The 23,019-nt window shown below is 39.9% G+C and overlaps 1 protein-coding gene across 3 annotated transcripts in view; it reads left to right on the top strand.

Moving 5' to 3' along the window:
* EPG5 (ectopic P-granules autophagy protein 5 homolog) overlaps nucleotides 1-23,019 on the top strand; it is a 97,760-nt gene that overhangs the window by 53,818 nt on the left and 20,923 nt on the right. For all 3 annotated transcript variants that reach the window (XM_032470650.1, XM_032470651.1, XM_032470652.1), the window contains 9 exons: nucleotides 800-962; nucleotides 9,408-9,550; nucleotides 10,778-10,934; nucleotides 13,143-13,337; nucleotides 14,384-14,597; nucleotides 16,713-16,861; nucleotides 17,403-17,604; nucleotides 19,096-19,168; nucleotides 20,537-20,640. In XM_032470650.1, the coding sequence (XP_032326541.1) occupies nucleotides 800-962; nucleotides 9,408-9,550; nucleotides 10,778-10,934; nucleotides 13,143-13,337; nucleotides 14,384-14,597; nucleotides 16,713-16,861; nucleotides 17,403-17,604; nucleotides 19,096-19,168; nucleotides 20,537-20,640 (1,400 nt within the window). The remainder of the gene's footprint in view (nucleotides 1-799; nucleotides 963-9,407; nucleotides 9,551-10,777; nucleotides 10,935-13,142; nucleotides 13,338-14,383; nucleotides 14,598-16,712; nucleotides 16,862-17,402; nucleotides 17,605-19,095; nucleotides 19,169-20,536; nucleotides 20,641-23,019) is intronic.

The following is a 23,019-nucleotide window of genomic DNA, read 5'->3' as shown; positions in this document are numbered from 1 at the left end:
ATGAGATTTACTCTCTTTGGTCACTTCTTTGCTCTCTAACTCTCCATATTCTTTTAAAAATTGACAGAGATACTTGAGCAAAGTGTGGGAAAGTCATTTAGTGTTCTGAGTTCCCGGTGGATACAGAATGATCAACTGTTTAAAAGTTTTGACTCTAGCTGGTGATCCTGTGAAGAGGAGTGTGTGGAGTGAGTCTGTTTTATAAAGTAAAAGAGTTTTATCTTTGCAAAACCCACGGGCATCAATCTCTTTTTGGCCCTTTTCTCCTTGGTGGTTTTTGGTGTAGGCATATATCTTCATCTTAACAGGCCGCCTGCACGTTAACATAATGATACTTAACAGTTAGAACGGCGTTGACACCCATGTGAACAGTTAGCCTTCCCTGTCTCCACATCTCAGTTTGAGTGGCTAATACCTAAGAAGCCACCAGTGCTTACAAACAAGACGCCCCTTTAGGATGATTGAATCGGGATGGGACGCTCATTTGTTTTTATGTATTTAAGGGTCCGTTTAAAAACAGTTTTGATATAACACAGATTCTAGATGAAGCTTTGTTTCTGGCTAAAAAGTTGTCCTGTTTTCCTTCCTTTCTTAACTTGCTGGTTGGCCTGATTGCCGGCGAGGGGGTTTGGGTAAGTCCTGGCACACACACCTCTGGTCTTCCGTTACTGTGGAATCCTTGTGTCTTACTGGTCTCCAGTGCAGACTGGGGAGAACTGGATGCTTTTATCGCTTACCATGAAACCTTTCCTAAGACTTTTTTTTTTTTTTTTTGACACTTCCTAATGATGCTTTTCAGAACTGCAGCTCTTCGGGAATCTCAGCAGGTTGCCCTGGATAGTGAGCTGCTGGACACGATGCCCAAACAGTACGTTAATCGAGAAGAGCAGGCCACACTCCACTTGGAGTGCAGAGGCAGCGGTGGTAAGATGTGCCAAGGGGCAGCGGTCGTAACGGTTCAGGTGAGATTACGTTTCTTCATAATTCAGAGAATTTCATTTGAGGCCCTAATGATGGCTTATCATTGAGAAAGACTGAAAGGAGTACATAGTACATCACCCGTGTCCCAAGACACCTAATAGTTTCTGGGAGAGCGAAGATACGCAGAGAGCTAATGACTTATTCCCGTAAGTGCTGACGAGTCCTACAAGACGGGCAGCCAGAGAGAAATGAAGAGTGAAATCCCTGAGATGATTCTTAGAGGGAGGGGCTCAAGCTGATCCATAAAAGACTTTGGTGATGGTAGTTTGGATTCAGTTCGAGGGAATGTGGGAGTGGGAGTCACCATGACTTCGTCTAGGGGTCATTGTCTAGATCAGTCTGTTGCAACTGTTTTTGGGAGTGGGGATAGGAATTCACATTGGAAAGGGTAATCACTGGAAGCTCTGGCTGCATGTGGCAGACGGTGGGGAGCCACTGAGGACAAAGATGGGAGGGACATGAGGAAAGCAGGTCAGTTGGGTGGCGCCTGCCAACAGGCAGAAGTTGGATTTGCGACACTGTCAGGACTTTGGAATGAAAGTTTAGCCTTAACCAGCATGTCGTGGCACTTACTTTATGGCAGGCACTGTCTAAACACTTTACCGGACTTGATTTATCCTCACCACAGCACTCTGTGAGGTGGGTGTTTTTATTATCTGTATTTTCCAGATGAGGAAATAGAGGCATGGAGAGCTTAAGTTACACACCCAAGGTGACGCTGTCTGTGAGTGACAAAACCAGGAAGGCCCGGGCAGGCTGGCTGCAGGGCGCATGCTCCTTAATCACGACATCTCACTCTTTCTGCAAGTGAATTCAGTTTTCCTAGAGCTGGGAAAGAAATGCTTGGAGATGGGCGCTAGCTGCTGCTTGACTGCACTTGCACAAAAATAGCTCCATTTTGGGTTAGCTTTTATGGATTGGGGGATTTATTTTACTGACTCTTGATTGTCTTTCAAAACTTTCCCTTCTTTTTTGTGCCAATCCACATTTTAACAGTTGTAATGTATTTTTCATCAGTCTCCTTAGGAGCCTCTTCTCTCGAAAATGTCTTCTTTGAAATAATTTTTTATACTTATATTTTCATTACCTTCAAAATTCATTTCTGATTTTTTTTCCGACATAGTTGTATGTATCTAAAGTTAAGAAATTTGACCTGGAATGTGAGATTCCTAAATATTGAGATAATATCTTTGGCCAGGTGCCTTATAAAGTTAATTTTCTTTCGGTGTGTTTTTATCCCTCCAGTTGCTAGTGCTTTAGTAAGACTAAGGTAGCGGTATTTTAGAAGGATCACTTACTAACATAATAAAACAGGAAGAAAAGTTTGCCAGTGAGGGTGGATTTTGAGTTGGTGGGAAAGAGGATGAAATATATCTGATTATTAAAAAAAAAGAGGGGGGGCTGTCTTGTTACCAGTCTGTGTTTTTACAAATACAGTATTTTTCCATATTTTGAAATTACATATCTTTGTCAGGCTGTTAAATCTGTTAAATAGAGAAGTGAATTCTCCTAAAATGCATTTTTGTAAGTGACTATTCAGGTAAATACAAAGAAATGTTTTTCCAATTCAGGCCAATAGCTTACTCTTTGAATAGTTGTAAATATTTGCTGTCCCAGCCAAAGAGCAGGTCCGATGGCCTTGTCTCCTGTTAATTCTCAACGTCTTGCAGCGGAAAATACCACGAGGCCGACCTGGGAGCTTTAGCAGCAAGCATACCAGTAACCTGTCTCTGTCCCTTTTCAGAAAAAAAGGGGTCATAGTCTTGATTTTTCTGAACCATTGAATTGAAATTTCTTTTATAACCTTTAGTTTGTTAATTCTGAAATAAAAAATTACACCTTTTAAAAAATACCTCCTAAGTAACTTTGGAGGGAGATCAGAAAGAAGATGATTTACGGTAAGATTAAACTGAATATGGCTTAGACTCTGCTTTTACAGACAACACTAAAAATACTTATGCTTTCCTTTTTCAAAAGAAAAATTGGTAAATGCTAAGACCACTTGAAGAAAGAAGTAAAAAACAAGAAACGGCAGGCAGAGAAAAAAAGAGATTTTATAGAAGCTTAAAGAATTTGAAAAATAGCGCTGTTTTGCGGCCATAACCTCATTAGATTTATTCAAGTTTCCTTGAAGCACATTTTAATTTTCTGCTTGCCTTCATTGTTGCCCTGTGCCCTGACTTTCAGTTTGGGAAGTCCCATCATTTCGAAAGCTCCCAAACTCCCGTTGGCTCCTCCAAGTGTCTGTTTCAACGGTACTCCTTCAGCCGTTATTTTGTCTGATGATGGAGATGTGCCAGGGGAATTAAAAATGTAAAGACAGCGTGCAGTTTTGTAGTCTGAGACTTAAATCTTTAGGAAGTTATATTGTAATTGCTGATTTCAGCTGTCCTGGGTGGTACTCACTGGTTCATACTTCTAGGAATTGAAGATCAAATTATTTTTTTTGGCTACTCTTTAATGGCTAAGAGCAAAGCAGAGGAAAGTTGAAACTCTAGCTGCCATGAAGTTGGGGCATTATCCATGCAAGTCACTTAGGTTTGCTCTGATTTTTGGTCAAAGATTGTGCTTGAGTCTAAAGCCATGTATCACGATGACTGTAGTTTGTGGGAGGAGAGGTTTTTGTCAGCTGGAGGGAAGGTGAATTCTGAGTGTTCATGGCTCATCAAGGTACTGTCCTGGGAGAGAGTGTTCCTACAGAAGGTAGGCTGTGTTATACATACATAAAACTGCAACTCTTATGTATGCATGTGACAACCTCATGGCCCTGACTAGTAGTTTTGATCCTGGTTGACGTCATTCTGGTGATATCTGGTGATGCTGAACATCATGAGGTCTCTTCTGGTCTCCCCGAATCTCCAGCCACTTCTGTCTCCCTCCAGGGTTCCTCTTCATCAGCTCAATGCTTGGATTGCTGGTTATGCTTGCTCCTGTTCCTGGTCCCCTTCTCCACTGTGATGCCGGCTGCTTTTGCCTTCTGTCTGTGCTGGACTTCTTCATCTGTGGTTTGTGAATGGTCCTTAGTGGGCAAGTGAAGCCCCTGAAAGTGTGTAGAAAAATATTTTTCTGGTGAGTTCATAGATTCAGTCAATCCTCCATAGTCCATGATCCTTGAGAGATTAATCTATATGTTGATGACTCCTGCTCTGTTTCTCTGGTTCACAGTTCTCTCTTGACTTCCAGATCTGAACTTGTACTTGCTACTTAATGTTCTGTGAATGTCCCATAGGTCCCTCAAATTGCATAGGTCCCAAACTAATCTCACTTTGCCCGTCAAATCTGTGTTTTCTGTAATTCCACTTACCTGGGCTCCCAAGATGGAGACCCAGGCACCAGTGTCATCTCTTCCACTCCCTCCCCTCCTCCCCCCACCCGCCCACTTCCCATCTGGCTGCTTTCCAAGTCAGGTTGGCTCCACCTCTGAAATGGCTCTGCATGTATTCCTTCCTCTTTGTTTCCGTTGCTGTTGCCCTGTGGTCGGCCCACAACACTTCTCCCCTGAACTGACACCTTAGGCTTCCTTCCTATAGTCCTTTCCCCTGTAAAGTTCATTTGCCACCTTTCATCTTCTTTAAACACAAATCTGATCACATTTCCATGTGATCCATGTTGGTTCTCTAGTATCTAAAAGAAATATGGCTCCTACGACCCTCCATAATCTGTTCATGATCTTTTTCTAGTGACATCATTTACCCTCTCTCCCACTCCCCAGATGTTCTGTTTTCCAGCAGCTTAGACCTTTTCTGTTCTGCACACACAACATGCACAGTCATGCCTTTGTCCTTAGGCTTGTACTGTTATTTGTTCTCCCCACTCGTTTCTGAGCTCCTGCTCATCCTTTCAATCCTTGGACCAGGCAGCGTCTTTCCCTGCGGTTTCCCTTGACGCCTCTAGTCAGACTGAGTCACTCTCTCCTCTCATCACAGCCTGTGCATAGATGCTGTTGTAGTCACCTGCTGTTTTTTCTACCAGACTGTGACTTATTTGGGAATAAAGTTCCTGTCCTTAGTCATCTGTGTACCTGTGCCACCCTGCATGGTCGTTGGCACATGCTGGGTACCCTTTAACATCCCCGAATTCGTCAAGGGAAGCCACAAGCACACCACTTGTCAGGTTGTGTTACAATTTGTTTTATATCATGATTAGTTCTGTAACTGTTAATAGATTTTGAGTTACTGGAGGGCCAGGATCTTGTCTTTTTCATGTTTATGTTGTCAGTGCCTCATAGTCTTTGTCACAGAAGGGATGTATTTGAAGAAATGAACAATGGATATAGACTCTTCGTAACTAATCTCCCTGATTTTAACTTCTTTTAGGAACTTTGTTGATATTATTTGGCTGTGGAAGACGTCATGGAGGTTGGAACTTTTTCCTGCTAGAAATTAGCAGTCACTTTTGATCCTGTGTATTACCTTTGGTCAATTTAATGCTTAATTGGCCAGCTTAATGCTTTGCATCTTGATTTAAACACCACACACTGCTCCACTTACCTTTTCACTCTAATACTAGTGTCTCCAAGGCATTTGAACTTGGAAAACACTAGGATGGTCATACTTCAGTGCACTGCCTTAAATCTCAGCCCTGTTCAGAGTATTTCTTAGCCCATGCTTAGGTACTCTCGTATCCCAGGTCATATGCTAGGGGCTTAGCTTATGTTATTTCATTTAAGCTTCACAGAGTGAGGATGAGGAAGCAGGTTCAGAGAGGGGTGGAAACTTGCCAAAGACACACAGCTAGTAAGTGTCTCAGTTGGAATTCAAGCCCAGGTTTTTAAAATTTAAGATTCAAGCTTTTCCATTCAGTATTGGGGAATCGCTAGGCTATTTGCTTTATCTTTTTCAGCTATGATTTCGAAAGACTAGCTGATCATGACAGTCAAATCTCATTTGAATTAACATGTGTAGCTTTTTCTTTCTGAGTTAGTGTGATAGAACTGCTGCTTTTTCAGTGATTAGAGAATTCATGGATTGGAACAGTTTTTAAAGTCAACTTAATGGGAAATGATCTTGTATTTCAAGTACGAATTTTAAATTTTAAACTCTAAACACATTAAATGTATTTTAAAAATAACTTTCAATGGCTCATTTGTAAAGATTTCAAATTATATCATGAAAGTGTTTTATTACTTAATAGCATTTTTCTGTGAGGGAAAGCCCTGGAAATTTCCAGCCATCTGCAAATGTTTGAACTATGTATAGCTTGTTTGGGGTATACAAAAGCCAAATGTGTTTTATGGGAAGTGAGACGTGCCTCTTCTGTGGTTGCCTCTCCTAATAAAAGCCTCTAATAATTCAGTGATATTCCCTAAGGAGATGGGGTGATTTATAATAGGGTTCCTTCTGTTGTACTTGGGTATTGTGGGGCATGTTTGCTGGACCCAGGATTGATTTATTATCCTGTGAAAAGTTTGCTCATTCCTAGAAATGAAAGCTGGAAAAGACCCACAGAGGGCCTCACGTTATTGTGAAAACTTACTGAAGCACATTCTGTGCCCAACTTCTGAATTTCTTTGTCTACTTAAAGTGACTCAAGTGGAGGGGCTTCTAACATGCTGCTTGGCTGTGTTGCCTACATCTTCTTGTAATTATGAGCTGGTAGACGTTCAATCTCTCTCACCTCAATTCTTGTAAGAAGAAAACTTTTAACGCTGGTGGGAAAAATAAACAAAAATAAGTAGACTAGGAAATAATGATAATTTGGGGCTGTTTTTTGGTGAGAAAGTCTAAACTGTTCTAAACTAGTTGGCTTTCTTTTATTCTTCAGCATCTGTAGTTTTTACAACATGGCGTGGCAGTTTTGAAGTTTGAGTTCCAACGTGGTTTTAGTCTTGTCTCTGCCTTTCCCAGTCTAGCGAACCTCTGTTCTTTCTTACAGAAAGGCATTTCTTTCTGCTTCACTTCATTCCTACTGTCTTCTTTTCTCCTCTAAGATCCTCTCTCTTCCTCTGTTAGGCTACTTTCTCTCCAGGCCAGCCAAGTGACCCTTAAAGACCCAGTCTTTTGTAGTCGGTGACATGTGGGCAAAAAAGCTGGCCGCACATCCTCCTAAAATCACATTTTGGGCTGTTAAACATTGGCCTGTTATTTGAAAGATTTGAAATATAATTATTTGTTTTGATTGATTATGTGGGTTTTTTTTTTCTGCCCCAATTTTTAAAAAATTAGATTCAGCAGAAACAAAATTACTCCAATAAGTTGCTTTAAAAGTTTCAAAATGCTTTCCATCCATATCAGAACTTGTGTCCTCCCAGACCCCTAACATGGTGTTAGTAAAATATGATTCAGGCACTGGTCTAAGGACTGCACTCTGAGTAGCGGTGGAAAAAACCTGTTTGATGGTACATCATATTCAGTCAGCAGAACCTGGTTCAAAATCTGGCTGCATTGGCACTAGCTAGGTAGCTGTCAAAAGGTCACATAACCTTTCTAACCCTCAGTGTACTCGTTTGAATCAGGTAAAGTATATCTATGCTTGGGCCTTTTATGAGAACTCAATGTACTAACCCCACAGGAAGCACGTTGAATAATATAGTCGGTACATTTACACTCATTATGTGGTTTAATGGAAGTAATTTACTTTTTTTAATCTTTTGTTTCTCCAGTAGTAAAACTTAAATTGTTAACATGATATGTTCTTGGATATTCACTTATATGCCTTTTGATTCATAATAATAGTTTATTTTTTCTTTAAAACAACAAGTTTTGTAGAGATTTTTTTGCACAACATTGATGAGTTTTATGGAAGAAAGTTATTACTATGATCTTGAGAGTAGGTGCTCAGTGTATCATCTGTCCAAGTTGTGCTGCACTGGGCTGCTGGGTAGAGCAGAGTAAACAGGACCATTGCTCAGGGACTTTTGATCTGGAAATTTATGAAAATAACCTTGACAGGGACATAAAGGATTCAGTTGAGTAAGTTGATGAATTAAGTAATTACATTATTTATAAACAAAGGATACCTACAATCACTGTAGTGGTGGCTGAGACCTCAGGATTTAAAATCCCTACCTTCTGAGTGTTCTGGTCTCTTCAGCATTTCCTGCCAGGCCTGCAAGATAAGTCCAAATTCCCTAACCTGTTTTAAAGTTCTCCCCAAGACAGACCCCGTGCTCCCCGGTCTGATTGCACAGTACTCTTTAGCCCCGACCCCGACCTGGTTGAACTTCTCCTTGCTGTCCCCCTGTCCCCAACGACCGCCACATTGGTTCTGTCTCTGTGTTGCAACCTGGGCCTCGGATAATCTCTGCATCTATCTACATCCAAAAAAGAACATTAAAAGTACACAAACAAAGCAGTCACCATATAGGCCACCATCAATTAATTAGAGAAAGGGATATTAACAACCCCCTCATATAGGAAGGGCATAATCCTAAATAAAGGATAGGTTTTAAATTGAAATAAATTCACTGATTTATTTTTTTTAAAGCTCAAGAAGTTCTCTTCTTTTTCACCTCTTTGCTGAGAAGCAATAAAAATTTTTTCAAAGACCAGCTTTCAGGAACCACTGAATTTAGTCAGTTGCTTCTAGGCATGCAGCTGATTCAGGCACTTCCCATATTTTGTCTTATTTTTGGTTGTTTTATAAGTATATATTCTTCCTTTAAAAATGGCAAATGTTTTATTAACAGATTTGTGGCATCTTCTTTTTATGTTTGGTACACATGAGACATGCAGCCCGAGAGTTTTGAGGAGAATTATGTGTGCTTCTGAATTAGGAGAACAGAGGGGGATTATGGCCCGCGGCAGGGGGTGGGGAGCAGCAGAGGAGGGGCCTTGGTGTGCTTCCATGGAAGCCTCAGTGGGGGAAGACTTCGAATGTATTTTTGATGAGAATTTTAAAGTTGAAGCATAAATGATGCAGAATGCAGCCTACAAAAGACTGAAACAGCAGTAAACTAATTCAAGTTGATTTTTCATGAAAAACTGGAGATTCTTGATTAATTTTTTTGGCAATTTTTTCCCCATCCCTCTGAGGATCAAAGTGAGACTTTTGAGTTATAGTATTAGTTGTAATAATATTTCCTTCATCAAATACTTAATGTATTTGTTTTTTTAATATATGTTATTATTGAAGTAGAGTCAGTTTACAATGTTGTATCAGTTTCTGGTGTACAGCACAGTGCTTCAGCCTTACATGAACATACATATATTCATTCTCATATTCTTTTTCACCATAAGTTACTGCAAGATATTGAATATAGTTTCCTGTGCTATATAGTATAAACTTGCTGTTTATCTATTTTATATATAGTAGTATCTGCAAATCTTGAATTCCCGATTTATCCCTTCCCACCGTCTTCCCCCCCAGTAACCATAAGTTTGTTTTCTGTGTCTGTGAGTCTGTTTCTAAATATATTTGTAATAAAATATCTGCTCTAGAAACCTGAAGGGGCAGACCAATCTGTTGACCACTTTAATTATTGTTAGTTTGAAGGTATGCACAAGAATGAAGCAGTAAGCCAGCAGCTCCGTGTTCTGCGAAAAGAAGTGAAGCAGTTGCAAGCAGAAGCTGCTAAGCCACCATCACTTAATGTTGTGGAAACCGCTGTGCATGCAGAAAACTTGATCACGTAAGTTTTGAGGGCACTGTAATTTAAAATACTATTTTGCTATTATTGATAGTAATCATACATGCTACTACACCCTCTAGACACCCACTAATTAGTACAGGGATCAGCAGCCTTTGGACCAAATCTGACCTGCCATTTTATTTTTATAAATAAAGTTTTATTGGAACTCAGCCATGCCCATTTTCTTACTTAATGTGTATGGCTTTTATGCGACAATGGCAGAATTGAGTAGTGACAATTTATGGGCTATAAAGCATAAAATATTTACTGTTTGGCCCTTTATAGAATAATTTTGCTGACCCTTGAGTTAGGAGATTATACAGTGCTTTGGAATTCAATCATGAAGAGTTCTAGTGCTTAAGTTTTATATTAAAGTCATATTTACCTAGGAAATCATCATTGTCAATTCAGATTATTGAGTAAGGTTTGCAGTGGAATTGCTTGGGGGAACTAGGGCTCTCAAGTGTGGCTGGCAGCTTGCATTTGGCCCTTGTGGTTTCTCTAGGAACTCCTGGCTTACTCTCATCCTCCTCTTTCTTCCCAAAGCCACCAGGACATTACCTGGGAGAGGGCAGGTTGACTCTGCCTTTTACTTTAAGGTGACTGCACATGCTGGTACCAGCAACTAATCCCCTAGTAGATAGCGATGATGGTGTGGGCGGGGGCATTAAGACCCTTGTGGATTGGCTTGAGGGGCCTGGGAAAGAGGAGGAGATAAAGTGAACAAGATGTTGATATTTCTTTTGCTAGGAAAGGAACTCAAAAAAGAGTGAGAATTACAAGAGCTATCTTTTATTCTAGGATCTTACTCTGTACAAAAATCTTTTCTTTTTAACCTAAGTCTGTGTTTTGGAGTTTAAAATTTAGAAAAATCTGGGTTCTTATTTTTAAAAATATGTGTTATGTAAGAAAGTTACCAAATTAAATAACAACTTATGAATTACATATAAAATATAAAAATATTTAATAAATTAATTAGCCTTTATAATACAGGTGATTTTTTTTTTCCTCTAGAGAGGCATAAAATATAATTTCTGTGTATTGAAAATAAGTTGTTGGGTCAAGTTGAAAGATCCTCACCCCATGAAATATTTCTAAAGTGATACTCATATGGGACTCTGAGGACTCTTAAGAATGTTGCCTGCGAAATGTAGAGAATCAGGGAAACGCTCATGAGTCTGAATTCTCTTACCGTAGACCAATAGCCTTACCTGCGTTTTCCCACAGGGCCTTGGTGAATGCCTACCAGTCACAGCCCACCCCCGGGGTTCAGAAGGTTGGCATCAGCCTCTTCTTCACTGTCGTGGATTATGTCAGCGATGAGACCCAGCGTCACCCTCCCACAAGGCAGTTCTTTACTTCATGCATTGAGATCTTGGGACAGGTAAGTTTATCTTATGTTTTCAGCCTTATTCGTGTATGTTGGGTCCCCACAGTGTCCTCTTTAGATATAGGGAGGGTTGACTCTAGACTTACAGGTTCAGAGTCTTAATCAAAGTTAGAAGCCGCTTTGAATTGTTGATTTCTCAGGATGTGGTTAGAATTGTTGATACAGAATTCTATTGATATTTGAAAGTCTCTGAGGGGACATCAAATTCTATCAAATGCTGTTGGTGTTAATGGTAATACTACTGAAGCTCTTTATTGCTCAAAAGATGCTTTTTGATTCAGTATTTTGTTTTATTTTCACAGTGACTCTATGTGATTGATATCATTTTCATCTTAAAGATGAGGAAACTGATTTCTTAAAGATTAAGTGACTTGTCTAAAGAATACAGCTGGTGAGTGCTGGAGCTGAGCCAGAATCCCAGGTCCTCTGACTCACCGTTCAGTGCTCGCTCCACCTCTCTACTGCTGCCTCCCCGTTGCTACTCACCATTTATTTATTTATTTGTGTTACTATTAAATATATTGATATTTAGCAAGGGCAAGGGCTGTGTACCCAGGCAGATTTATGAAATGTGTCGTAAAAGAAAGGAAAGCCCCTTGCCGGAAAGTATATAAATTAACCATGTCCTCTCACCCAGATTCAATCAAGTGAGTACTTATGTATTGGATACTTTTAGGGAGGTGATGCTGAGCAGATATTAAAATAGATTTTTTTAGAATAGTTTTTTCCTGATTATAAAATTGATGTGTGCTTGTTATAAGCAATGCAAAGTATGTAAAAAGTATAGAGAAGAAAAATTTCTCATAATCCTAATCTCCTGGAGATACTGGTTATATAGCTAACATCTCTTTATAGTTTGTTTTTGTGTGTCTGTGTGTATGTGTAAACATGATATATCACTCCTATCTGTAGATACAGAGATACACACTCAAAAACTGGCACATACTGTTTTATAACCTGCTTTTTTCATTCAGGCACACGTTTTAGACATTACTCCTTGATAATAAATACAGACCTATGTCATGATATTTAATGTATAGCGTCTCATGGTACAGATAGACTATAATGTATTGAGCCAGTGCCCTATGAATGAATTTTGTTTGTTTTGCTACAGTAAGCCTGAGAGAAATATTTTTACATATTTTTGTGAAATTGTTGGATTATTTTTTCTAGGATAATTTCCTGGAAGCACGATCGCTGGGTCAAAGGCACCGACACTTGGTGTCTATTGTCACACTGCCCTCCTGGGAAGTTTGCACTTACTTACACTATGAGAGGGGGATTTCTGTTCGTCATTATTCTTCACGTTAGAACTAACATTAGGAATGGTCATTCTTTCTGTCCTGCTGATCTAATAGGGGAAGTGGTGCTTTGTGATGTTTTAAGTTGTTTTTCTTTAAGTGCTTGTTAAGATGCATGGCTTTTCAAATAATTATTGGTCATTTAATTATTGTTTGTGGTTTCCTGGTTATTGTCCTTAGCACATTTTCTGTAGGAGAGCTTCTTGTTTTTTGATTGTTTTGAAAGACCTCCTTAGACTATTATTAACCTGGTATCTGGAATTTTTCTACTTTGTCACTTTTCTCTAATTTTATGATACTTTTTGCCTTATAGAAATTAAAATTTTTTTTACATATTCAAATCTATTGGTCTTGTCCTTTATTATTTTTGCCCGTGGTCAAACTTATCAAAGCTTTCCTGACCCTGAGATCATTTAAATATTTACTTATATTCTAGTACTTTTAAGCACTAGAACCGAGTTAAAGCAAGATGAAGTTATCTTAAGTGTGTGTATATTAACTGTGAAAGTTAGCTTTTTAAAAGTATGAGAAACACGTCTCAGTAAAATCTATAAACGAGAAGTTTCTTTTTGACATAATACAGAATTACTCTGAATACTTGGTAGTCGTAGTAGGTACATTGCAAATTTATGAATTCAAACTATCCTAGTATTTTAATCTTTTAAAAATCTTCTATGGTTTGTCCAAATCAAATGAATGGGTTGTCCAAAAACCTTAATATCACTTACATAGGAAGTGATAGGTTTATCTATGTTGATTTTAGATTTCTTGTGATTATTTCATATTTCCATTTAGAAAAAATTCTGTTGGCCTTATATACTCCTCCTCAAACCTTGATTGCTTAAACAGAAGTTGGGGAGGGGAGAATTTGGTGACATCTTCCCTTTTCAATTCTTGCAAGGTGTTCATCAGTGGCACTAAATCCGAATGCAGGAGGGTGCTTCAGACCATCCTGAAGAACCAGAGACTCTGCTCTCTTTTGTCCCCCTTCTTCACTCCCAATGCGGCACCTGCAGAGTTCATACAGCTGTATGAGAAGGTGGTGAAGTTTCTAAGTGAGGACAACAGTGACATGACTTTCATGCTGCTCACCAAGGTGAGATGTGCTTCAGTCCTGACGTCGTCATGGAAATGTAGGCACTGCTGCTGTTTCCTGCCCCGCAGAAATACACGGCCCTTGGAGCTCTGCCTCTGGGTGGACTGGAGGCCGACAGGCCCTTTTTCACATTTGATACCGTCTCAAGTCGTCTGATCTCACGGCTGCTGTTTCTGGGGGCGTTGGTTATGTTGTGTGTGTCTGGGGGCAGTCTTACACCAACCGCATAGGACTAAAGGACCAACTCCCACTGTATCAAGCTCTTTAAAAGCTTGATACAGTTTTGAAATATTCATAGCAATAATTTAGTACATCCTTCTTTTGAATATATCTTGACTTGATGCATTAACTGTGTTTGATAACTGAGTGGTACTATGTCAGAATCTCTCATACTTAGAATAGCCAGATCTAAGCATATTGCCTTTGTCTTATTCTGGATAGAAAATTATCAGCTCAGACCAAGGCCGTGAATTTACTTAACCAGTTGAGAATTTCAGAGCCTCACCTATTTTGCATTCAACTGTATTTCTCTGACATGTATGAATCATAAAACCTGGGCAATTTTTAAGGCCTGGAGGCTGATCTCAGTGTAATGGGGGAGAACATGTTTTAGAGTTTGGGATTCTGGAAGGTGATATCAACACCCTGAATTTTCATGAACTGATGCAAACTCAGAAACACGACCATTAGATGGGGACAGTTCCATAAAGCATGTTTGTGGCTCTCTGGCTGGTGAAGGAGAACCACAAAGTTCTGACCCTTGTCTTGTAGGGAAAACTTACCAACCAGATTTTAAATTACAAAAAAGCACATAGAGCTGAGAACACTCTGTAATCCTAGGAATGAAGTAGGGGTGAGGCCCAGTGTCACAGTCTGTTACTGAACTGCCTAGATTCCTTTCAGTATGTAAATTTCAGTTTCAATCTTCATAAAAAGCTAAATGCTGGGTAGCTTTGATTTTCAAACTAAATTTGCACATAGCTTGCTCTGTTTCAGTTAATTTTCTAGTGTAAATAAAACTGCTTCTTGTTTCTTTTTCTTTTTAGTTCGATCTTAAGCAATGGTTAAACACCACTAAACCTCCTCTGTCTGATCGTACCAGGCTTCTGGAGTTCATTCACTTGGCACTTACTGCCTGGGGCCTTGAACCAGATGAAGAGATTTTGATGCCATTTAATCTTTTCTGTAAGCACTGGACTTACCTTCTCCTCTACCAGTTCCCTGACCAGTACAGTGACATTCTCAGGCTGCTGATGCAAAGTAAGTGTCTTTTAATTGTGACTGAATAGATCACTGTGAATATTTAATGTGACACTTACCATTGTACAGATGTCATCCAAAAATGTAAAAATAATACAAGCCTGCAGGAGGTTAGGCTCACTAATTTTCACCTAGAGTGCTCAATGAACAAGAGTGCCCAAGAAGTTGCTGTCTATAAAGATGGTCAGTTATTGTCTTAAATGTTAGAATGAGCCCTAATTGGGCAGGGCAGCACTCAGACATTGGGGTTGGAGTGCATAGTCATGTACCCACCGCCCCTTTACCTTGACTTTGCCCCTGCCCTGCACCAGGGTGGGATGGATGTGGGCCTGTTTATTACTTTGGTGGTTACACTTTTGGGAAGGGAAGGAAGTTGCTCTTTTACAATATGCTTAAAATGCCAGTTGGTTTCTCTGTAGTTCTAAAATGAGTGAATAAATTTGGGTTGGGTTTTTTTTTCCCCCTAAGTTTTGGACTCTTATTTCTTTGCAAATGAATTTTATACATTGTATTTATGTTAGTCAAGAGAAAGAGCGGCATTGAATGTTCCACTTTCCCACCATTTCCATCCGCCTCCTGCAGTTTGCCGTCGGAGTTGTTGGAGATGAGAAGAAAAAGAAAGAGTGTAGGCTTTTTTATTTTTGGAATTTTGCTAAGCAGGGATTTTACTGAGATTTAAAAAAAAAGATAGTACTTACTTTTTTTCATGCAAACTCCATACTGTTTCCAGATGTAATGGAAAAGTAAATTTTGCTTTATTCCAAATCTTTGTGTTACTTCATAGAAATAGTTTTATTGAATAATGATCATATGTATTGGACCCCCTGAAGAGAACTGAAATGTATGGTCTCACTTTCAAAGCACTTCGAGCTTTCATTGTTTCCTACAGAGGGAAGATGAGGGTGGGTGGAGAATGGGGGTAGGGAAATGTACTTGTATAATTTTTTTATTTTATTTTATTTTTTTATATGAGTTATAGTCAGTTTACAATGTTGTGTCAATTTCCAGTGTAGAGCACAATTTTTCATTTATACATGAACGTAACACATATTCATTGTCACATTCTTTTTTACCGTGAGCTACCACAAGATCTCGTATATATTTCCCTGTGCTACACAGTATAATCTTGTTTATCTGTACTTGTATAATTTTTAGTGCCTATTTGTATAGCTAACTTTTGCTCTAAATTTTCAAAATTTGATTAAGTATCTCAATTTGTAGGGTTTTCCCCTGAAACCTTTTAAAGAGATTATAAATTGTTTATATGGGCAACCATTGACTTGGATTTAGCAGGAAATTGATACTTTCCAGGAGAAGTAATTCAGTTAAAGTTTTAAGAATGACAGTACCACCTCTGTCAGAGTCCATGACCCCCAGCCTCCTGGTGTCCCACCCTCTCTGGCCACCGTGTCGCTCTCCCCAGGGTTTCATCCTTTGCTTGTCTGCTCTCTCTGTTCGCCCTGGGTGCACTCACTGTGTTTTCCCCTGGTTTCACTGCCATCTTCTAGGTGTGCGTGACTCCACACCTGGGTTCCAGGCCTCTGCCCTCCGATCCAGACCTCATCATCCTTCCCCGATGAGCCTCTGTTGTCTTGTTTGATCCTCACACCACCTCTGGGTAGAAAGGACCTGAGGACATATTCCAGTCCTCTGGGAAGTGAGTTTTGCAAGCAGCAGAGTGCTGGCTGGTAGTCTTTACTTTTGCACACTGTCTCTGCATTGCTTTAGGTCTTCCTTTTGTAGGAGTGGTTTTAGGGGTAAACATGAGACTCCTTCTGTAGAGAGCCTAGACTCTGCGGTTACCGTTCTGCACCCTGTCTCCCTTCTTGTCTCTCTCACATCATCCAGCCAGGAAAACGGCACCTTTACCACTCCCGGGCAGGGTCCCGCATTCCAGCTTACATGGCTAGGCTGTGCTCACTGCCAGCAGGCTTACCAAGAGCAAGGAAAGTCCAGAGTCCATGTGGACAGATCTTTGACCACGGATCTTTATGAATTTGTTTTGGATTTTTATTTAATATTCTTTCATTTGTAAAGTGCACATGTTCTTTGATTCAAGTTGAAAGCCTAGTTTGAAGGATGCTGACTTGCTGTTCTTTGTCCCTGCCTGGGAAGGCTCCGCCGAGCAGCTGCTGAGCCCCGAGTGTTGGAAAGCCACCCTGAGAGCCCTGGGCTGCTGCTCCCCGAACTGCCAGCAGGGACCAGCTTCTGCTGAGAGCACAGGGCTTCAGAGCTCTCCGGATGGTCTCTTGTCGGACAAGCAGGTGTGTAGATTTTGGTCTCTGAAGTTTTTATCTGTGTGTGTGTGTGTTTTTCCACTTCCTTTGAAGTTTGTTTTTTAAACAGTTGGAACACATTGAAAGTACGTATCTAAAAAGTTGCTGTTCTATGCATTATCTTTAAGAGCCCTGTATTTTCCTTTCTCCGCCCCTACCATGCCCCCTGTGCCTGGATTGCTGTTCTCTCACGCCTGAGAGTCTGATTCTTGCCCCTCTGTTCAAGAACAGCCCACACCCAGCCCCAGTGTGTACCTTCCCTCCCCACCTTGACCCACCTGCTTCACTGGCTCCTTCGGGGAGCTTTTCACGTAGTGTCCCATGGAGCGGTCATTTTCATCAATTTTATATGATATGGATTTATTTGAAAAAATAGTTCCTTTCCTTTAGAAAAAGAGTTTGAAATCTGGTTTACTTTCATATACTGTATACCTTTGCTCCATTACAAAGTCAGAGCCCCCGTCACAATCTACTGGGCACTCTACTGAAAGTAAACGAATGCTTTTTTTTACTGGCCATTCTTTTCCAGGTGGTGGAGACCATACAGTGGCTCTCCAACTTTTTAAATAAGCTTCGGTTATCCACGTTGGACTTTAAAAGTTTTGGCTTATTTTCAAAATGGAGCCCTTACATGACTGAAATGAAGACACTCTTGGCCTATCTGGTGAAAAGGCTGCTTGACTCAGAAATGGTCTGCTTGGCCCAGGGCCCATCTGCCAGCAGCAAAACAGGTATGGAGCCGGGTGTTCCAACCTTCCACTAAAAGAAACTTGAATAGACACATTAAGAGATTTAAATCTTGGTGATAAATCCACATATCTGTCACAAAGAAGAAATAGGGAATACAAAGCACAGGGAGGAACCCACATATGTGTCACCCCTACGTTCACTTACATAGTGAGTGCTTGCCTTCGCTTGTTTCAGCTCCTCTGTGGGGTGGGGTACAAAGATAAGTTTCAGTCTCCCAATTCTTTCTTCCTATTATTTATCTTGTTAAGAAAATTTAAGATTTTATCGTTAAAACAAGTATGTTATAATTTTATAACATGACATACATAACATTGTGTTGTAATAAAACTTAGTTTAAGAAATTTCATTGCAGCAAATGAAGACTAAAACATGCTTAGTTGTAGTAAATGTGTTGTTTAGAAATCAGCATAGGTTTATGAGTATACAGGTAAGAAGTAGATATTCTATGTAATTATCAGTGATGCTGACAAAAGATGGGCTTGTTTCTTTTTTTTTATATTGAAGTATGGTTGATGTATGCTATTATATAAATTACAGATGTACAAAATAGTGATTCACGATTTTTAAAGTTTGTACTCCATTTATAGTTGTTATAATATATTGATTATATTCCCTGTGTTGTACAGTATATCCTTATAGCTTATTTTATGAGTAATAGTTCGTGCTTCTTAATCCCCTACCCGTTTTGCCCCTGCTCACTTCCCTTTGCCCACTGGTAACCACTAGTTTGTTCTCTGTATCTCTGAGTCTGCTCTGTTTTTTAATATTCAGTAGTTTGTTGTGGTTAAGATTCCACAAACAAGTGATATCATACAGTATTTGTCTTTCTCTGACTTACTTCACTTAGCATAATACCCTTCAAGTCCCTCCCTGTTGCTGCAAATGACAAAATTTCATTCTTTTTTATGGCTGAGTAATATTCCATATTGTGTGTGTGTGTGTGTGTGTGTGTGTGTGTGTATTTATATATATACATACATACATGTGTATTTATATACATTTTCTTTATCCATTCATCTGTTGATGGACACTTAGGTTGCTTCCATATCTTGGCTGCCGTGATTAATGCTGCTGTAAACATTGGGGCACATATATCTTTTTGAATTAGTGGTTTGTTTGTTTGTTTGTTTGTTTGTTTGAGGTATATGCCCGGGAGTAGAATTGCTGGGTAATATAGTAGTTCTATTTTTATTTTTTTGAGAAACTTCCATACTGTTTTGCACAGTGGCTGCACCAGTTTACATTCCCACTGACAATATATGAAGATTCCCTTTTCTCCACATTCTTGCCAACATGTTATTTATGTTCTTTTTGATGATCGCCATTCTGACAGGTGTGAGGTGATACCTCATTGTGGTTTTGATTTGCATTTCTCTGATGATTAGTGATGTTGAGCATCTTTTCACGTGCTTGTTGACCACCTGCATTTGATGGGTTTATTTCTTGTCTCTAAAATTTTTGCTTTGTATCAGTGCTGAGATCCCTGCATTCGATAATCGTCCAGCTCTTTAAGCCATGGATCCTGGTTTTAGAGGACAATGAAAGGTAAACAGTTTTTCCAATATTCAAATGCCTTTGAAATTTATAGACTTAATGTTCTGACGGTGTTTTGTTATAGGTGATGGTTTGCAGATTCGATTTCTAGTATTGGGCCATCTTTAAATTTAGAAAATACTGCCTTACAAAATAAAGACATTTTCTGTTTGTGGGCTTGTTAGTCTGGTTGATCAGAGCTGTTGATTTTGAAGCAAAACTGTATACTCATTTCCAATTTTCTACAATAAAGAAGTTGAATGTGTTTGGTATTTAATTTCAGAAAAATGGGTATTGCTCTCCTGGATAATATAGTGGTACAAAATATGAAGCTAACTTGATTTTACCCAGTATTTCAGTTATTTTTTGGAACTAAGATGGCTTTCAAATTACTGGGTAGAATTACCTTTTTCACGTGAACTCTGCAACTAAATGGAAGCATTATTTCACAAGCATTTTAAACAGAGGTGTAGAGCTGTCCAAATACAGGGGGTTGCCTTACAAGTCTTTTTTCTCCTAAAAGCATACAAACAGAAGCTAGGGATCCAGAGTTTTCTAAGAATTAAACTGGTGGTAGATATCACAGTATTTAAGGTGTTTGCACAAATATGAATTAATTTCATCCTGAGATTCAGAAAACCTTGCTCAGATCCCACAGCCAGTGGGGCCAGATCTGGGACCAGAGCTCAGAGCTTTAACCCCCATGCCAGACTCTTTGTATCACCAAGCTGCTTCAAGAGCCCATTGAAGAAAATAGAAAAGGTTCTAGGCCTTTGCTTTTGCCAAGGGCTGTCCTTATGCACTCTGCAAGCTTTAGGGTTTTGTTTTCAGGACCATGAGACTGCTGACCATAAAGCAGGGTGCCTGTTTATTCCTAGGCAGAATTAATGGAATTTATTTTTATATTTTACTTTCAGTACCCAATTCAGAAACTAAAATGTTCATTTAAAGAGTTTTTTTCTTTGGTTATTTCCTCTCTGTTCATTTTTGGTCATCTTTGGTTACATGACTGTTTTTCCTCTCCCCTCCCTTACACAGACAGAACTGTTCTCTAAGGTACTTGAAATGTAACCAGGATACACAAGGAATGGGTTCAAGGGCATAAATTGGTTGTAAAAAGTGTTAATTTAATAGTTACTTAGATAACACACTTCTGAAACTTAATTGTGTTGAAATAAAGTTTAGGAAGGAAAGTAAATATAATTATATGATTGATATTGAATGCTCCAATTCACCTTCAGGAATTTACAGCCTTTAAAGTGGTCTAAATGTGTCTTAGGCTACATTATACAGAGTTTTCTAGGACTTAGGCAAGCCCCCCAGACTCTGGGACATAGAGTAGTTTAATCATTTCTAAGTGTATGTTTCTTTTGTTTAAAGCGGCCAGCGACATTACCCCTGGCTGGAGAGTGATGCCGTGGTGGCCTCAAGCGTCGTGCAGCTGTTCACCGACTGCATCGATTCATTGCACGAGAGATTTAAAGGTACGAAGATGTTATATTATGTCTCTGGTTAGTTTTCACTTTTTCCGAAGTCATTCAGTTAATCTTTTGCATTTGCTTTCCTACTTAATTTAACTTTATTTGGCAGGTTGTCATCTTTGACCAAAGAAAGGTCACCCGTGTAATTATTTATTGTCAAGTGTGTAACCTCTTCTTGGTGAGGTGGCGCTGAGTGCCATCAGTTATGGAAAGTAGGCCTTTCTCTCTCCACATTTTGTCTACCCCTCTCCCGCACCACGTTGAACCTCATTCTATCTCTGTGGCTCACTTCTTTTTTGTGTTTTCTAATTTTTTGTGCTTCATTTTGGGCAAATTCTTGAGGTTTCTCTTCCAGTTTATTGCATCTCTCTAGCTGTGTCTAATCTGCTTAGAAAAAGTATTCATTGCATTTTTCATTTCAATCTCTAGAAGTTACGTTGTTCATTTTTTAAAGTTCACCCTGGTCCTTTTTGATAGCATCCTGTTTCTTTCATTTAAAACTCCAGTTTTCATTTCTTTAAAATGTTTCAACATGCTTACTTCCCTCCATGACTTCAATGCAGCAGTTCCACGAGCTGAAGCTCCTGCGGGGAGGAGGGTGGCTCACGCTGCTGTCTTGATGTCCCTTCAGAGGCTTGTTTCTGTGTGTATTTCATTTTTTGTTGTGAGCTCGCAGTTAGGCTATAGAAATTCTGTGACGGCTAGGATGAAGGTGTGTGCCTCCAGAAAAGGTCAGCATTTGTTGCCAGTTGGATCCGTGCAATTTTTTGCTTTGGGATTTCTCACACTACACAGATATGTGAAATCAAACCCCATACCCAATTACCGCAGTCAGCGTTCTTGTGTCCCCAGCTCTGTGTCCAGACTAAGGCACAGGTGCTCCGTTTCCCACTTTGCGCTGAGGGTGCAGTCCTCGGAGGGTCTTGTCTTCTGTTTCCTGTGCTGCTGAAACCCCACGTGAGCAGACAGTCCCGGGGCAGCTCCAGCGTCAGCTCACTTCTCAGCTTTCCCAGGTTCTCTGCTTCTGGCCCCTGCTGTTTCTCTTCCACTGAGTGTATCTAGCTGTGCATTTTCAGAGATGTTTCATTTTACTTTGTGTATCTGCATGTTGTGTATTGGGGGGTTTATAAAGATAGAGGTAGGTCCACCCAATCCAGATTCTTGCAATAGCCTGTTTCTTCTATCTTGAGTTTCTGTTCTTGGCTTATGTGTTAGATTGATTTTTCCTAAAGTTCTAGTTATACCCAATTATATTCTTATTCAGAAACTTTCAAGTGTAGTAGTGTTTTAGCTCAGCATTCAAATGGGTCTGGCCCAGAGGACTTCAACAACGTTATGTGATGGTTTTTATGGGAACATTCCATCCGGCCACACCGCTCCACTCACTGCTCCCTAAAAGTCCTTGGACCTTCCTCCTGCTGTTCCTTTGCTCATGCTGATTGCACTGCCTGGTTGAAGCCTCAGGCCCTTTATATTCCACTGCATATCTATTCATGTGCAGTAATCTTTGTAGCACGTTGTTGTTATAGTTTGAATCCTTGCAAAGCAAACACCATGGTGGAGCCAGAAGGCTGAGATTTATTTGGAGTGATGCTTGTGGAAATAAGAGGGAGAGGAGTCAGGGTAGGCAAGGAAAGCCTTCAGACCTTGGTGTGGCTCTGACACCTGGGAAGGTGTTACTGAAACGTGAGTCCAGCTGCACGCTGCTTGACAGCCAAGAAGAAAGAGAGGCATGTGTTTGGTAGAAAGGGAAGTTTGTTTATTCTAGAGGCCAGCAGCCAGTGGGGAGGAGGGGAGGGAGAGGGGGTGTGTGTGTGGGTGAGGGTGGACTCTTGTCCAAAGAAGCACCCTTCTTTTTATCCTCCTCAAGACTGAGGATAGTATGTGTTCTCTGTGTCTATTTGTTAAGTGTTAGTTCAGTGAATAACACGTGAAGTCCTAATTGTTCTTTTTTTTTTTTTTGGAAAGGCAGACTTCTAGCTGCTTTTTACCATCCAGAATGTCTTTGTAGTGAGAAAAATATTTGAGCATAAAATTATTGTCATAAAGGCTTTAGTTTCTTAGAATAAGGGCAAGCGCTCAAACAGGCTCTTGCCTGTGTGTATAAGATAAGAAATGGCCTAGGAACAGGTGGGCACGTGGATAACATTAAGAATTGGTAGCTGAGTTCAGACAGAGGAAACAGAACTATGCATAGCAAGATGAAGAAGTATTAAATTATAGCCTTTTAGTGAGATCATCTGATCCAGCTCTGTGTGTTTATTGATGAGAAAAATCTGGACCTGGAAAGCGAAATGAATATCTGACGTCATAGAACACATTTGTGTCTGGGCTGGAAGCAGAAGCTCAGGCTGTTATAAGAGGTTATAATCTCCTAGACAT

Source organism: Camelus ferus, chromosome 30 (genome assembly GCF_009834535.1).
Source record: "Camelus ferus isolate YT-003-E chromosome 30, BCGSAC_Cfer_1.0, whole genome shotgun sequence".
Classification (NCBI taxonomy): domain Eukaryota; kingdom Metazoa; phylum Chordata; class Mammalia; order Artiodactyla; family Camelidae; genus Camelus; species Camelus ferus.
This window is presented reverse-complemented; position numbering and strand designations above follow the sequence as displayed.